This window comes from Oncorhynchus masou, chromosome 29 (assembly GCF_036934945.1).
Source record: "Oncorhynchus masou masou isolate Uvic2021 chromosome 29, UVic_Omas_1.1, whole genome shotgun sequence".
NCBI lineage: Eukaryota > Metazoa > Chordata > Actinopteri > Salmoniformes > Salmonidae > Oncorhynchus > Oncorhynchus masou.
The window spans coordinates 12,824,902-12,843,223 of NC_088240.1; the positions used below are offsets into that span (position 1 = coordinate 12,824,902).

General features: G+C 44.6%; 1 protein-coding gene across 1 annotated transcript in view; it reads right to left on the minus strand.

The window, feature by feature from the left end:
- tmtops2b (teleost multiple tissue opsin 2b) overlaps window positions 1–9,474 on the minus strand; it is a 59,759-nt gene extending 50,285 nt beyond the window's left edge. Inside the window, exon 1 of the mRNA XM_064944049.1 lies at window positions 8,251–9,474. Coding sequence (XP_064800121.1) covers window positions 8,251–8,617 — 367 coding nt within the window. The 5' untranslated portion in view covers window positions 8,618–9,474. The remainder of the gene's footprint in view (window positions 1–8,250) is intronic.
- Between the last annotated feature and the right edge of the window lie 8,848 nt (window positions 9,475–18,322).

An 18,322-nucleotide genomic window follows, 5' to 3' on the forward strand; every position in this document is an offset into this window, starting at 1 on the left:
TCACGTATAATCCCTCTCCGGCCTCTAGGTCATCAGGCTGCTGATTATCCTGCACACCTGTCACCATCGTCTCGCACACCTGCGCCTCATGACACTTACCTGGACTCCTTCACCTCCTTGATTATCTTCCCTATATCTGTCACTCCCCTTGGTTCTTTCCTCAGGTGTTATTGACTCTGTTTTCATGTCGGTGCATTGTTTGTTTCGTGTTCATTGTTTCTTTTATTTATTAAAACACTCACTCCCTGAACTTGCTTCCTGACTCTCAGCGCACTCGTTATAGCCTTGAATGATTTTAAAATACACACAACCTTAAAAGATTTTCCAATCTCACTTATGTAGTTCTCTCTCCATTTTTATGTTAAAAAAATATCTGACACCTATTTAGTGACTGTAGATCAAGAATTCAAGTCCACAGAAACATGAAAATCTGAGGCAGCGGGAAGATCTATACACTGGCCTGAGATGAGCTGAGCAAGAAGAAAATACATCTTTATAATAATGTTAACTGCCTCCTAGAATGAATCCTACTACGCCGGCTCTGGCACTCGTCGATGTGGCAGGGCGTAAAAACGATTCGGTACTACAAAGGGAAGCCCAGCCGTGAGCTGCCCAGTCACTCGAGCCTACGGGATGTGCAAAATGCCTTTTATGCTTTGAGGCAAGGAACACTGACACATGTATGAGAGCACCAGCCTTTCTGGATAACTGTGTGATCACGCTCTACGTAGCCAATGTGACCAAGACCTTTAAACAGGTCAACATTCACTAATAATATGCGGGGCCAGATGGGTTACCAGGACTCAAAGCGCAGACCAACTGACATGTTCAATCTCTCCCTGACTGAGTCTGTCATACCTACATGTTTCAAACAGACCACCATAGTCCCTGTGCCCAAGACAGAAAAGGTAGCCTGTCTAAATGATTACCGCCCCGTAAGCACTCACGTCGGTAGCCATGAAGTGCTTTGAAAGGCTGGTCATGGCTCGCATTAACATCATCATGCCAGAAACCCTAGACCCAGATGACGCAATTTCAACTGCACTCCACACTGCCCTTTCCCACCTGTAAAAAATAACACCTATGTGAGAATGCTGTTCATTGACTACAGCTCAGCGTTCAACACCATAGTGCCCAAAAATCTCATCACTAAGCTAAGGACCCTGGGACTAAACACCTCCCTCTGCAACTGGATCCTGGACTTCCTGATGGGCCACCCCCAGGTGGTAATTGTAGGCAACAACACATCTGCCACGCTGATCCTCAACAATGGGGCAATCAGGGGTGAATGCTTAGTGTTTGGTGTTTGGCCTTGTAGTTGTGGGTGACCAGGGAGCACAACAGGGGTGCCAGGTCAACAACCTCTCTCTTAATGTGAGAAAGACAAAGGAGCTGATTGTGGAATATAGAAAAAGGAGGGCCCCATTAACATCTACGGGACTGATGTGGAGCGGGTCAAGAGTTTCAAGTTCCTTGGTGTCCACATCACCAACAAACTACGGTCCAAACACAGCAAGAGAGTTGTGAAGAGGGCACGACAATACCTTTTCCCCCTCAGGAGACTGAAAAGATTTGGCATGGGTCCTCAGATCCTCAAAAGGTTCTGCAGCTGCACCATCGAGAGCATCCTGCCTGGTTGCATTACCACCTGATATGGCGCTACAGAGGGTAGTACATACGGCCCAGTACATCACTGGGGCCAAGATTCCTGACATCCAGGACCTTTATACTAGGCGGTGTCAGAGCAAGGCCCAAAGAATTGTCAAAGACTCCAGTCACCCAGGTCATAGACTGTTTTCTCTGCTACCGTACGGTAAGCGGTACCGGAGTGCCAAGTCTAGGACCAAGAGGCTCATTAACAGCTTCTATCAAACAAGCTAAGCGTCAGTACAGAGACAAAGTAGAATCTCAATTCAACGGCTCAGACACAAGAGGTATGTGGCAGGGTCTACAGTCAATCACGGACTACAGGAAGAAATCCAGCCCAGTCACGGACCAGGATGTCTTGCTCCCAGGCAGACTAAATAACTTTTTTTGCCAGCTTTGAGGACAATACAGTGCCACTGACACGGCCTGCAACGGAAACATGCGGTCTCTCCTTCACTGCAGCCGAGGTGAGTAAAACATTTAAACGTGTTAACCCTCGCAAGGCTGCAGGCCCAGACGGCATCCCCAGCCGCGCCCTCAGAGCATGCGCAGACCAGCTGGCTGGTGTGTTTACGGACATATTCAATCAATCCCTATACCAGTCTGCTGTTCCCACATGCTTCAAGAGGGCCACCATTGTTCCTGTTCCCAAGAAAGCTAAGGTAACTGAGCTAAACGACTACCGCCCCGTAGCACTCACTTCCGTCATCATGAAGTGCTTTGAGAGACTAGTCAAGGACCATATCACCTCCACCCTACCTGACACCCTAGACCCACTCCAATTTGCTTACCGCCCAAATAGGTCCACAGACGATGCAATCTCAACCACACTGCACACTGCCCTAAGCCATCTGGACAAGAGGAATACCTATGTAAGAATGCTGTTCATTGACTACAGCTCGGCATTCAACACCATAGTACCCTCCAAGCTCATCATCAAGCTCGAGACCCTGGGTCTCGACCCCGTACTGGACTTCCTGACGGGCCGCCCCCAGGTGGTGAGGGTAGGTAACAACATCTCCTCCCCGCTGATCCTCAACACTGGGGCCCCACAAGGGTGCGTTCTGAGCCCTCTTCTGTACTCCCTGTTCACCCACGACTGCGTGGCCACGCACACCTCCAACTCAATCATCAAGTTTGCGGACGACACAACAGTGGTAGGCTTGATTACCAACAACGACGAGACGGCCTACAGGGAGGAGGTGAGGGCCCTCGGAGTGTGGTGTCAGGAAAATAACCTCACACTCAACGTCAACAAAACTAAGGAGATTGAGATGAAACAGCAGAGGGAACACCCCCCTATCCACATTGATGGAACAGTAGTGGAGAGGGTAGCAAGTTTTAAGTTCCTCGGCATACACATCACAGACAAACTGAATTGGTCCACTCACACAGACAGCATCGTGAAGAAGGTGCAGCAGTGCCTCTTCAACCTCAGGAGGCTGAAGAAATTCGGCTTGTCACCAAAAGCACTCACAAACTTCTACAGATGCACAATCGAGAGCATCCTGGCGGGCTGTATCACCGCCTGGTACGGCAACTGCTCCGCCCTCAACCGTAAGGCTCTCCAGAGGGTAGTGAGGTCTGCACAACGCATCACCGGGGGCAAACTACCTGCCCTCCAGGACACCTACACCACCCATGTTACAGGAAGGCCATGAAGATCATCAAGGACATCAACCACCCGAGCCACTGCCTGTTCACCCCGCTATCATCCAGAAGGCGAGGTCAGTACAGGTGCATCAAAGCTGGGACCGAGAGACTGAAAAACAGCTTCTATCTCAAGGCCATCAGACTGTTAAACAGCCACCACTAACATTGAGTGGCTGCTGCCAACACACTGACACTGACTCAACTCCAGCCACTTTAATAATGGGAATTGATGGGAAATTATGTAAATATATCACTAGCCACTTTAAACAATGCTACCTTATATAATGTTACTTACCCTACATTATTCATCTCATATGCATACGTATATACTGTACTCTATATCATCGACTGCATCCTTATGTAATACATGTATCACTAGCCACTTTAACTATGCCACTTTGTTTACATACTCATCTCATATGTATATACTGTACTCGATACCATCTACTGTATCTTGCCTATGATGCTCTGTACCATCACTCATTCATATATCCTTATGTACATATTCTTTATCCCCTTACACTGTGTATAAGACAGTAGTTTAGGAATTGTTAGTTAGATTACTTGTTGGTTATTACTGCATTGTAGGAACTAGAAGCACAAGCATTTTGCTACACTCGCATTAACATCTGCTAACTATGTGTATGTGACAAATAAAATTTGATTTGATTTGATTTGATTCAACCAGTGTGTGCCCAGTGGTTTGGCTTCCCCAGCAACCCTCCTCAGAGTAACGGATGTCGTTACAAATAGCTATTCCTTTAATTAGCCTGTTTGCTAATTCGGATCACCCAAAGCAAATGGTTTTACTTCAAAGCCTAGATGGAGTTGAACACATCACACGGAAGAGAGGATGGGTTTTTCTGCATAACATTACCGAAATAAATGAAATCAAAAGAGTCAGTAGTCCACTTGAAAAGCATGACCATGTGGAGTTTCTTTCTTCACGCCACACTCCTCAATCCCTTTTCCCAGCCACAGTGAGGGAATAGCATTTGTGTATATAAACGGACCATGGCCATGTTACTGCCAATCTCAGTTTAGGAAATGGCCAGGACGGTTATCACAGAATTCAGATAACTCGTTGTGACATTTGCCAAATCTCAGCCAGAACCACGTGTCTTGTTATAGCAAGGGAGTCATCTCAGACATCCCAGACCTAGAGCAACAGCACTATGTCTGGGAATAATTTTGGATTCTCTTGGCCACTTCAAAAGGGGAGAAAATACATCTGTCCAAAGAGACTTAAGAGTCTGCAGACTGCAGCCCACATGGCTAAAAGCTCCTCAGCAGGAAATATAATGTCTTATGTTGGAGCTCTAACCTCAGTCCACATGGCACTTTTGTGTTGTTGTGGTCCCTGGGAGAATAAGGACAGCAACCTCTGCTCTGCTGACTCTGACTATTAAATTAAATGTTTATTTAATATGTCAATATCAATCCAAACGATATAAATTATTGAATAAATTATTGGACTATATATAAATTCACACACATATATATATATATATATTTATACTACCGGTCAAAAGTTTTCGCCCCAGTCTGAGGTCCTGAGCGCTCTGGAACAGGTTTTCATCAAGGATCTCTCTGTACTTTGCGCTGTTCATCTTTGCCTCGATCCTGACTAGTCTCCCAGTCCCTGCTGCTGAAAAATATCCCCACAGCACAATGCTGCCACCACCATGCTTCACCGTAGGGATGGTGCCAGGTTCCCTCCAGACGTGACGCTTGGCATTCAGGCCAAAGACTTCAATCTTGGTTTCATCAGACCGGAGAATCTTGTTTCTCATGGTCTGAGAGTCTTTAGGTGCCTTTTGGCAAACTCCAAGCGGGCTGTCATGTGCCTTTTACTGAGGAGTGGCTTCCATCTGGCCACTCTACCATAAAGGCCTGATTGATGGAGTGCTGCATAGATGGTTGTCCTTCTGGAAGGTTCTACCATCTCCACAGAGGATCTCTAGAGCTCTGTCAGAGTGATCATCAGGTTCTTGGTCACCTCCCTGACCAAGACCCTTCTCCCCCAATTGCTCAGTTTGGCTGGGTGGCCAACTCTAGGAAGAGTCTTGGTGGTTACAAACTTCTTCCATTTAAGAACGATGGAGGCCACTGTGTTCTTGGGGATCTTCAATGCTGCAAATATTTTTTAGTACACTTCCCCAGATCTGTGCTTCGACACAATCATGTCTCGGAGCTCTACGGACAATTCCTTTGACCTCATGGCTCGGTTTTTGCTCTGACATGCACTGTCAACTGTGGGACCTTACATAGAAAGGTGTGTGCCTTTCCCAATCATGTCCAATAAACGGAATTTACCACAGGTGGAATCAAGTTGTAGAAACATCTCAAGGATAATCAATGGAAACAGGATGCACCTGAGATAAAGTCTCATAACAAAGGGTCTGAATACTTATGTAAATAATTTATTTTGGTTGTTGTTGTTTTTTATACATTTGCAAACATTTCTAAAAACCTGTTTTCGCTTTGTCATTATATAGTGTTGTGTGTAAATTGCTCAGGACAGTTTTTATTTATTGAAACCATTTTAGAATAAGGCTGTAAAGTAACAAGATGTTGACAAAAGTCAAGAGGTCTGAGTACCTTCCAAAGGCACTGCAAATATACTGTATAGAATCCAATAATTATATGGATTTATATATAATCCAAACATTTATCCATATAATATCTAATGTATCTAACCGTTACTGTATATATACTATATATAAGTCCAATAAATAATCATTATTATGCCTTAGTGTATGTAGCCTTTGCCTTCAATGTTTTATTCCACAATGCATTGTGTGCTTATAGTACAGTGTGTTGATGATATTGTATGCTTGATGTAGACTATGCCTTCTTCACTACTCCGTGCATTGGAACCTATGCTCTGCTTTAGCGCATTTCAAAAACCACTAGCCGACACCCTGTCTCACCGTCAGAATTTAGTCAGCTAAGTGGGTAGGCTATTACGCACATTGCGCATCTGGACATCAACACAGAGACAAACTCAAAATGCTCCATTGACATTATTGTGACAAGTTGGGGACACGTTTAGAAAACAACTTTGAGCTATTCATTTTTGTGAAAATAACTAATTTGAAGACATTTAGAATAATATTCCAAAAAACTGGGGCGGCAGGTTGCCTAGTGTTTAGAGGCAGGTTGCCTAGTGGTTAGAGGCAGGTAGTCTAGTGGTTAGAGGCAGGTAGCCTAGTGGTTAGAGACAGGTAGTCTAGTGGTTAGAGGCAGGTAGTCTAGTGGTTAAAGACAGGTAGCCTAGTGGTTAGAGGCAGGTAGTCTGGTGGTTAGAGACAGGTAGCCTAGTGGTTAGAGGCAGGTAGTCTAGTGGTTAGAGGCAGGTAGCCTAGTGGTTAGAGGCAGGTAGCCTAGTGGTTAGAGGCAGGTAGCCTAGTGGTTAGAGGCAGGCTGCATAGTGGTTAGAGGCGGGTAGTCTAGTGGTTAGAGATGGGTAGTCTGGTGGTTGGAGGCAGGTAGTCTGGTGGTTAGAGGCAGGTAGTCTAGTGGTTAGAGGCAGGTAGCCTAGTGGTTAGAGGCAGGTAGCCTAGTGGTTAGAGGCAGGTAGCCTAGTGGTTAGAGGCAGGTAGTCTAGTGGTTAGATGCAGGTAGCCTAGTGGTTAGAGGCAGGTAGCCTAGTGTTTAGAGGCAGGTAGTCTAGTGTTTAGAGGCAGGTTGCCTAGTGTTTAGAGGCAGGTTGCCTAGTGTTTAGAGGCAGGTAGCCTAGTGGTTAAAGGCAGGTAGCCTAGTGGTTAGAAGCAGGTAGCCTAGTGGTTAGAGGCAGGTAGTCTAGTGGTTAGAGGCAGGTAGTCTAGTGGTTAGAGGCAGGTAGTCTAGTGGTTAGAAGCATGTAGCCTAGTGGTTAGAGACAGGTAGTCTAGTGGTTAGAGGCAGGTTGCCTAGTGTTTAGAGGCAGGTTGCCTAGTGTTTAGAGGCAGGTTGCCTAGTGTTTAGAGGCAGGTAGCCTAGTGGTTAAAGGCAGGTAGCCTAGTGGTTAGAAGCAGGTAGCCTAGTGGTTAGAGGCAGGTAGCCTAATGGTTAAAGGCAGGTAGCCTAGTGGTTAGAGGCAGGTAGCCTAGTGGTTAGAAGCAGGTAGCCAAATGGTTAGAGCGTTGGATTAGTATCCCGAAAAATTCCAAGATCAAATCCCTGAGCTGACAAGGTAAAAATCTGTCATTCTGCCCCTGAAAGAGGCAGTTTACCCACTGTTCCTAGGCGGTCATAGAAAATAAAAATTTGTTCTTAACTGACTTGCCTGCAGAATCCACAAATAAAACTTGATTTGAGTATAAGAAGCTGCTACCCAGTGATTTAGTTGCCAGAGCGGTTGAAATTCTTGCAGTAAGACCAGATAAAACGAACCTACATGAATAGGGCATGCAAAACCATCTGAAGGTTTTAGTTCAGGCTAAACATTTAATAAGGACTATGAAATTACTTTTTAAAGATGATAAAAGTTTAAAGTTCCATTAACTGAGTAAATATACAGCAGCCCTACTACACTGTAAAATAATATTTGTTGAGTCAACTTAAAAACGTTTGTTACCCTGCTGCCTTAAACGTTTCAATTAAATAATATCTGAATGTCATATTGCGTTAACTTAATCTAAAGTATTTTCAACTTAGTATAGTAAGTGGAACAGATACATGTGTTTTAAATGACATGTTGAGTGAATTTGATACTTTTAGTCTAAAGTAACATTCTTGTAAAATGATTCACCATGAGCAAGCACAATTGGGACTAAACCTCATCTGGAGTTTGAAATCAGAACCTTTCTTGGTGAAAGCCACTGGAAAATCCTGCTATGCCACCAGGTCTGTGGCCAAGGAATAAATTGGAAACAGATTTACTGCCAATATACATGAATCAATTTGCTCTAATTTCTCACTAACAGCCTTTATTAGGCTATAGAGCCGCATCTCGGGTCGACTCACCGAAGCAGGAGTTGATGAAGCCATACCACAAGCAGCCGTGGCGGCCCAGGAGCCACTTTCCCTTGATACTGGAGGTGAAGCTGAGCGTGGTGCCGAACGTGCACACCAGCATGTCGCTCACGCTGATGTTGAGTAGGAGCATGTTGACCGGAGTACGCAGAGTTTTAAACTTGCAGAAGAGAAGCAGTACGACGAAGTTGTTGAGGAAGCCGAAGGTCATGATCAAGCCCAGGAACACAGATAGCACGATGAAGCCAGTCCTGGACAGAGTCTCTTTCGGCGCGTCGCGCCACTCCCGGTCCAGGAACCTGAACGGGTCGTCGCTCACGTTGTAGGTGTAGTTGAGGCCAGCCAGATCAGAAAACATCCTGGATGATGTTCACGAACGCTCATATTACTCAGGCTGGGAGACGTTTGGCTGAGTTGGGGCATGCAGTGCGCGCGGAGCTCATACCATCATTACCTGGCCATGTGTCTCTGTATCTCTCAACCCCATGTCAGCCCTTCACATAATGTCCAGACCTATGTTTAATAGACTCGTCTACCGCTTGTCGCGTTAATCCACGCCGTTATTCACGGTGAAATATTACTCTTTCCATCAGTACAATTTTGTTACGTCAAAAAACACATCCACTAGACTACTGCGCGGCGGTAGTTTTCTCTAGCTTTGAGTTTCACTGGGGGAAAAAAATGTGTTTTTCAAATAACGTTCTTACACGTGCAAGCTCACAACATACTTGTGGTGATACTGTGTCCCATCAAGTCTACTGAAGATTGGAGAAGGTGATATCTCAACTGCGTGGCGATGGTGCAAGGCAATCCCGGGGTGTGCAGCGAGGCTCGTCCCGGGTGTCCGTCGCCGTTACGCGCGGGCTTCACCGTTCATTCACAAATCTCGAATGTCACGGGGTGGGTGCGTAACGTGTTTCACACACTGTTCCCAATTGCTAGGAAATTACTAAAATACATGATTAATTATTGTTCATTATATTATCGCTGACCGACATACATTAAGAGCGCATTAACCATTTATCTTAATTTGGCAGATTTCTTGCCAAATACTTTTAGATTTAGCCTACAATATTATGTTTTTGTTCAAGATAGTATACAATTTCTATGTTTTGATTCAATGGCCAGACGACTGTAAAAGTTGGCTCTCTTTTGTCTTTGTGATCTTAATCCCATTTTCAGTTCTTGTGTACCTCGCTCCTTTGCTACTGTTGAATTTAGTGATCAGTGAGGGCGCGCGAGCCTGAGAGTCCTCCGTTCCAAATACAGTGCAGATTATTATAGCCAGATTTTACGTCACGAGAGAGAGAATCGTCCTGCTCGAGTAATCGACTGGCATCGAACCCGAGCCGTCAGCGCTCTGCAATACAAAGCATAAATGGACACTTTACCTCCAAATCCAAATGATCCATGGTTAAATGTTGTAAACATAGAAAAGTCAGTTTAATTATGTGACAATAATAACCCACTGGGCACAGCCGTCAGTCAATTCAACATATATTCCAAATTGGTTCAACAATTTAATTGATATAAAGTGGAAACCACGTTGATTCAATCAATGTGCGCCCACTGGGAACATTGACAAAAAAACTTCGGTGATGATGCTCCCGAGTGGCGCAGTGGTCTAAGGCACTGCAGCGATTATGGGTTCGAGTCCAGGCTCTGTTGCAGCCGGCCGCGACCGGGAGATCCATGGGGCGGCGCACAATTAGCCCAGCGTTGTCCGGGTTAGGGGAGGGCAGGGATGACCCTGCCCGATCGTGCACTAGCGACTCCTGCGCTCCGGGCGCAGTGCACGCTGACACAGTTGCAAGGTGTTTCCTCCGACACATTGGTTAAGTGGGCATTGTTTCAAGCTAGGCTGGGCTGGGCTGTGTTTTGGAGGATGCACGCACTCGACCTTCGTCTCTCCCGAGGACATGCGGGAGTTGCAGCGATGAGACAAGAATGAAATCATGAAAATGGGTTAAAAAAAGAAGTGACACTCCGTGACACTCTATGTGAACTCTGAAGGAAAATAACACTGGAAGGAAAATAACGCAGTTCTCTTTGTATTCACACGGCCCTTGCCTTTAAATGAAGACTCAACTCTTTTCACTTCAACTACTTTGTGGACCTAGTCCTCTTTGCATTCACATTGCTATGTTTACAATAGAACCAAGATCTTTTCCCAAGATGCCCCCTGGGTTTTTACAAAGTGCAGGACAAGCCATTCAATCATAATGCGTTATATGGACAGCTAGATATACTGTACCTACTTACATTTAAAAATATAAGACATCATAATTGTAATCAGAAGATACTATTTAATTTTTAATTTATTTAACCAGGCAAGTCAGTTAAGAACACATTCTTATTTTCAATGACAGCCTGGGAACAGTGGGTTAACTGCCTGTTCAGGAGCAAAATAACAGCTTTGTACCTTGTCAGCTCAGGGGTTTGAACTTGCAACCTTGTGACTTCTAGTCCTACGCTCTAACTACTAGGCTACCCTGTCAATTTGATTTTTAACAGAATAAAAAGCAATAGAATAACTGCAGAATAAATAATGCTGTAATTGAAAATTGTACACCCAATGTTGAGTAAAAGTCTAAAAGTATTTGGTTTTAAATATACAGTGGGGCAAAAAAGTATTTAGTCAGCCACCAATTGTGCAAGTTCTCCCACTTAAAAAGATGAGAGAGGACTTCGTAAGAAGCATTTCAAGGTCCTGGAGTGGCCTAGCCAGTCTCCAGATCTCAACCCCATAGAAAATCTTTGGAGGGAGTTGAAGGTCAGTGTTACCCAGCAACAGCCCCAAAACATCACTGCTCTAGAGGAGATCTGCATGGAAGAATGGGCCAAAATACCAGCAACAGTGTGTGAAAACCTTGTGAAGACTTACAGAAAACGTTTGACCTATGCCATTGCCAACAAAGGATATATAACAAAGTATTGAGATAAACTTTTGTTATTGACAAAATACTTATTTTCCACCATAATTTGTAAATAAATTCATTAAAAATCCTACAATATGATTTTCTGGATTTTTTTTCTTCTAATTTTGTCTGTCATAGTTGAAGTGTACCTATGATGAAAATTACAGGCCTCTCTCATCTTTTTAAGTGGGAGAACTTGTACAATTGGTGGCTGACTAAATACTTTTTTTGCCCCACTGTAGGTAAGTAAAAAGAGTAAATGTAATTGCTAAAATGTACTTAAGTATCAAAAGTAAAAGTATAAATAATTTCAACTTCCTTACATTAATAAGCAAACCAGACAGGACAATTTTTAAAATATTTTTTTGACAGATAGCCTGTGGCACACTCCACCACTCAGACTTAATTTACAAACAAGCATTTGTGTTTAGTGAGTCCGCCAGATCAGAGGCAGTAGGGATTACCAGGGATGTTCTCTTGATAAGTGTGTGAATTGGATAATTTTCCTGTCAAAAACAAGTACTTCTGGGCATCAGGGAAAATGTATGGAGTATAAACTACATTGTTTTCTTTAGGAATGTAGTGAAGTAAAAGTAAAAGTTGCTAAAAATATACATAGTAAAGGACAGATACCCCAAAAAACTACTTGAGTAGTACTTTGAAGTATTTTTAATTAAGTATTTTAAGTATTTTACACCACTGGCAGTAGTCTAGTGTGTAGTACGTCAAGTGTGTGGTGTGGGAATAAAAACAAGCAAACCTGGGTAGCTTTGTGTTCACATTGTCCTAAAAAAGTGAAACAGACCACGGAATTCAAGCGAACTGAACTCAGACCACCTCTGGAGAGGGTCTCAGTTCGGTTCGCTTTGGGGGCTCTTTTGAGGGGTCTGAGTTCCTTTGGAGTGTTCACACTGCACAAAAAAATTAAGCCAAACACACTGTTCACAAAACACACAAAAAATGTCTGAAAGGGACCAAGTGTGAAAACAACCTAAGTATTTGTCATAATAAAGTGGAATTTGGACTTGTGGATAGAATGAGAGAAACCAATCTAGAGATGTACAATTAATATGAATGAGTATTTGATCAATTCCCCCAAAAGGGTTTGGCCAGCTTATGGGCAAAAGCAGCAGATTTAGAGCTAAAAATGAGAGCTAAGAATGGGTAACCTCATCCAAAATAAAATTCTGGAGATGCTGTGAGCTGAAGGATTCATGAATATATTGTCTGAGTTCGAAACGAACATCCAGCAATCAGTTATACATTTACACAACTGCGAGCATCCATGTCGGGCTGTATCACAGCCTGGTACAGCAACTGCACCGCCCACAACCACAGGGCTCTCCAGAGGGTGGTGCGGTCTGCCCAAAACTACCTGCCCTCCAAGACACCTACAGGACCCGATGTCACAGGAAGGCCAAAAAGATCATCAACCTCCTGAGCCACAGCTTGTTCACCCCGCTATCATCCAGGAGGCGAGGTCAATACAGGTGCATCAAAGCTGGGACTGTGAGACCGAAAAACAGCTTCTATCTCAAGGTCATCAGACTGTTAAATAGCCGTCACTAGGAGGCTGCCACCCGGTTACGTAACCCTGTACCTTAGAGGCTGCTGCCCCATTTACATAGACTTGAAATCACTGGCCACTTATTAATGGAACACTAGTCACTTTAATAATGTTTACATCCTTCTTTACTCCTCTCATATGTGTATACTGTATTCTATTCTGCTGTATTTTAGTCTATGCCACTTCGACATTGCTCATTGTAATATTTTTATTTAGCCTTAATTCCATTATTTCACTTTTAGGTTGTGTGTATTGTTGTGAATTGTTAGATATTACTGCACTGTTGGAGCTAGAAACACAAGCATTTCACAAACACAAGCATTTTGCTACACCCGCAATTACATCTGCTAAACGTCTGTATGTGACAAATACAATTTTGATTTGATTTGATGGGATTTAAACAGTCCTGCTTGCCAGATTAGCTCTTGTCAAATACAAAAATACTGTATGTCATATTCTTACTTTACTCTTTCGCTGGATGTCTTGTATACACAAATGTGTTTTCCTAATTTAACTTTTTAGAGATAGGGGGCAGTATTTGGAAATTCAGATGAATGACGTGCCCAAAGTAAACTGCCTGTTACTCAGGCCCAGAGGCATATAATTGGTAGTATTGGATAGAAAACACTCTGAAGTTTCATAACTGTTAAAATAATGTCTGTGAGTATGACAGAACTGATAGGGCAGGGGAAAACCCAAGGGAAATCCATCTGGAAATGTCGTTTTTTGAGGTCACAGCCCATTCAAATGCTTGTTTATGGGAGATTCAAAAGAATACCTCCCAGAGTGCAGTTCCTATGGCTTCCACTAGATGGTAACAGTCTTTAGTAAGGGTTTCAGGCTTGTTTTTGAAAAATGACTTAGTAATTGCAGTTTTTCAAGGTGGCTCTCATTTTGGACTGTAGTCTTGTGGCGCCCGTGGATGAGTGCGGGCACTTCGTTATTTATTTATACAGTCGTCTCAAAAAAATCTGTGAAGGACCTCGCCGTTACTCTGGACCCTTTTTTCCATCTAAATCAAATCAAATCAAATCACATTTTATTTGTCACATACACATGGTTAGCAGATGTTAATGCGAGTGTAGCGAAATGCTTGTGCTTCCAGTTCCGACAATACAGTAATAACCAACAAGTAATCTAACTAACAATTCCAAAACTAATATCTTATACACAGTGTAAGGGGATAAAGAATATGTACATAAAGATATGAATGAGTGATGGTGCAGAGCAGCATAGGCAAGATACAGTAGATGGTATTGAGTACAGTATATACATATGAGATGAGTATGTAAACAAAGTGGCATAGTTAAAGTGGCTAGTGATACATGTATTACATAAGGATGCAGTATATGATAGAGTACAGTATATACGTATACATATGAGATGAAAAATGTAGGGTATGTAAACATTATATTAGGTAGCATTGTTTAAAGTGCCTAGTGATATATTTTACATCCTTTCCCATCAATTCCCATTATTGAAGTGGCTGGAGTTGAGTCAGTGTGTTGGCAGCAGCCACTCAATGTTAGTGGTGGCTGTTTAACAGTCTGATGGCCTTGAGATAGAAGCTGTTTTTCAGTCTCTCGGTCCCAGCTTTGATGCACCTGTACTGACCTCGCCTTCTGGATGATAGCGGGGTGAACAGGCAGTGGCTCGGGTGGGTGTTGTCCTTGATGATCTTTATGGCCTTCCTGTAACATCGGGTGGTGTAGGTGTCCTGGAGGGCAGGTAGTTTGCCCCCGGTGATACGTTGTGCAGACCTCACTACCCTCTGGAGAGCCTTACGGTTGTGGGCGGAGCAGTTGCCGTACCAGGCGGTGATACAGCCCGCCAGGATGCTCTCGATTGTGCATCTGTAGAAGTTTGTGAGTGTTTTTGGTGACAAGCCGAATTTCTTCAGCCTCCTGAGGTTGAAGAGGCGCTGCTGTGCCTTCTTCACGATGCTGTCTGTGTGAGTGGACCAATTCAGTTTGTCTGTGATGTGTATGCCGAGGAACTTAAAACTTACTACCCTCTCCACTACTGTTCCATCGATGTGGATAGGGGGGTGTTCCCTCTGCTGTTTCCTGAAATCCACAATCATCTCCTTAGTTTTGTTGACGTTGAGTGTGAGGTTATTGTCATGACACCACACTCCGAGGGCCCTCACTTCCTCCCTGTAGGCCGGCTCGTCGTTGTTGGTAAACAAGGCTACCACTGTTGTGTCGTCCGCAAACTTGATGATTGAGTTGGAGGCGTGCGTTGCCGCGCAGTCGTGGGTGAACAGGGAGTACAGGAGAGGGCTCAGAACGCACCCTTGTGGGGCCCCAGTGTTGAGGATCAGCGGGGTGGAGATGTTGTTACCTACCCTCTCCACCTGGGAGCGGCCCGTCAGGAAGTCCAGTACCCAGTTGCACAGGGCGGGGTCGAGACCCAGGGTCTCGAGCTTGATGACGAGCTTGGAGGGTACTATGGTGTTAAATGCCGAGCTGTAGTCGATGAACAGCATTCTCACATAGGTATTCCTCTTGTCCAGATGTGTTAGGGCAGTGTGCAGTGTGGTTGAGATTGCGTCGTCTGTGGACCTATTTGGGCGGTAAGCAAATTGGAGTGGGTCTAGGGTGTCAGGTAGGGTGGAGGTGATATGGTCCTTGACTAGTCTCTCAAAGCACTTCATGATGACGGAAGTGAGTGCTACGGGGCGGTAGTCGTTTAGCTCAGTTACCTTAGCTTTCTTGGGAACAGGAACAATGGTGGCCCTCTTGAAGCATGTGGGAACAGCAGACTGGTATTGGGATTGATTGAATATGTCCGTAAACACACCAGCCAGCTGGTCTGCGCATGCTCTGAGGGCGCGGCTGGGGATGCCGTCTGGGCCTGCAGCCTTGCGAGGGTTAACACATTTAAATGTTTTACTCACGTCGGCTGCAGTGAAGGAGAGACCGCATGTTTCCGTTGCAGGCCGTGTCAGTGGCACTGTATTGTCCTCAAAGCGGGCAAAAAAGTTATTTAGTCTGCCTGGGAGCAAGACATCCTGGTCCGTGACTGAGCTGGATTTCATCTTGTAGTCCGTGATTGACTGTAGACCCTGCCACATACCTCTTGTGTCTGAGCCGTTGAATTGAGATTCTACTTTGTCTCTATACTGACGCTTAGCTTGTTTAATAGCCTTAATAGCTGCACTCTTTGTATTCGGTCATGTTACCAGTCACCTTGCTCTGATTAAAAGCAGTGGTTCGCACCGCATCCGAGAGCACCGCATCCGAGAGCGTCTCTCCAGTGAGCCATGTTTCCGTGAAGCAAATAACGTTACAGTCTCTGATGTCCCTCTGGAATGCTACCCTTGCTCGGATTTCATCAACCTTGTTGTCAAGAGACTGGACATTGGCGAGAAGAATGCTAGGAAGTGGGGCACGATGTGCCCGTCTCCGTAGTCTGACCAGAAGACCGCCTCGTTTCCCTCTTTTGCAAAGTCGTTTTTTTGGGTCGCCGGCTGGGATCCATTCCGTTGTCCTGGTTGAAAGGCAGAACACAGGATCCGCTTCGTGAAAGTCATATTCTTGGTCGTACTGATGGTGAGTTGACGCTGATCTTGTATTCAGTAGTTCTTCTCGACTGTATGTAATGAAACCTAAGATGACCTGGGGTACTAATGTAAGAAATAACACGTAAAAAAACAAAAAACTGCATAGTTTCCTATGAACGCGAAGCGAGGCGGCCATCTCTGTCGGCGTAACATTGCAAAAATCAGAAACTTTCCGTCCAAAAATGATGCAGAAAAATTAATCCATGCTTTTGTTACTTCTAGGTTAGACTACTGCAATGCTCTACTTTCCGGCTACCCGGAAAAAGCACTAAATAAATTTCAGTTAGAGCTAAATACGGCTGCTAGAATCCTGACTAGAACCAAAAAAATTGATCATATTAATCCAGTGCTAGCCTCCCTACACTGGCTTCCTGTCAAGGCAAGGGCTGATTTCAAGGTTTTACTGCTTACCTACAAAGCATTGCATGGACATGCTCCTATCTATCTCTCTGATTTGGTCCTGCCGTACATACCTACACATACGCTACGGTCACAAGACGCAGGCCTCCTAATTGTCCCTAGAATTTCTAAGCAAACAGCTGGAGGTAGGGCTTTCTCCTATAGAGCTCCATTTTTATGTAATGGTCTGCCTACCCATGTGAGAGACGCGAACTCGGTCTCAACCTTTAAGTCTTTACTGAAGACTCATCTCTTCAGTGGGTCATATGATTGAGTGTAGTCTGGCAGGAGTGTGAAGGTGAACGAAAAGGCTCTGGAGCAACGAATCGCCCTTGCTGTCTCTGCCTGGCCGGTTCCCCTCTTTCCACTGGGATTCTCTGCCTATAACCCTATTACAGGGGCTGAGTCACTGGCTTACTGGTGCTCTTTCATGCCGTCCCTAGGAGGGGTGCATCACTTGAGTGGGTTGAGTCACTGATGTGATCTTCCTGTCTGGGTTGGCGCCCACTTTGGGTTGTGCCGTGGCGGAGATCTTTGTGGGCTATACTCGGCCTTGGCAAAGTGGGTGGGGTTATACCCTTCCTGTTTGGCCCTGTCCGGGGGTATCATCGGATGGGGCCACAGTGTCTCCTGACCCCTCCTGTCTCAGCCTCCAGTATTTATGCTGCAGTAGTTTATGTGTCGGGGGGCTAGGGTCAGTTTGTTATTTGATTTGATTTGATAATTCGGTGTCCTATGCTCTCTCTAATTCTCTCTTTCACTCTTTCTTTCTCTCTCTCGGAAGACCTGGGCCCTAGGACTACCTGGCATGATGACTCCTTGCTGTCCCCAGACCACATTGCCATGCTGCTGCTCCAGTTTCAACTGTTCTGCCTGCGGCTATGGAATCCTGACCTGTTCACCGGACGTGCTACCTGTCCCAGACCTGCTGTTTTCAACTCTCTAGAGACAGCAGGAGTGGTAGAGATACTTTTAATGATCGGCTATGAAAAGCCAACTGACATTTACTCCTGAGGTGCTGACTTGCTGCACCCTCGACAACTACTGTGATTATTATTATTTGACCATGCTGGTCATTTATGAACATTTGAACATCTTGGCCATGTTCTGTTATAATCTCCACCCAGGACAGCCAGAAGAGGACTGGCCATCCCTCATAGCCCGGTTCCTCTCTAGGTTTCTTCCTAGGTTTTGGCCTTTCTAGGGAGTTTTTCCTAGCCACCTTGCTTCTACACCTGCATTGCTTGCTGTTATGGGTTTTAGGCTGGGTTTCTGTACAGCACTTTGAGATATCAGCTGATGTACGAAGGGCTAGATAAATACATTTGATTTGATTTGATTTATCTCCGGTATTGAACATACTACATTCCGTCTTAAATTTGATTGTTTATTTACATTTTAGGATTGATTCGAAACATTTTTTGACTTGTATGGACAAAGTTTATTAGTAACTTTTGGGATTCCTTTGTATGCATGTTGAACGATTAATGCCTGCACATTAGAATATCTGTGAGTAAAGTCTCATACAGTTTTCATTCCATTTTCCTCAAAGCTGAGCCGTCTGCTTGTTAGTGCTCATCAGGCTCGGTTAGAATGGATTAGATGTACGTTGCA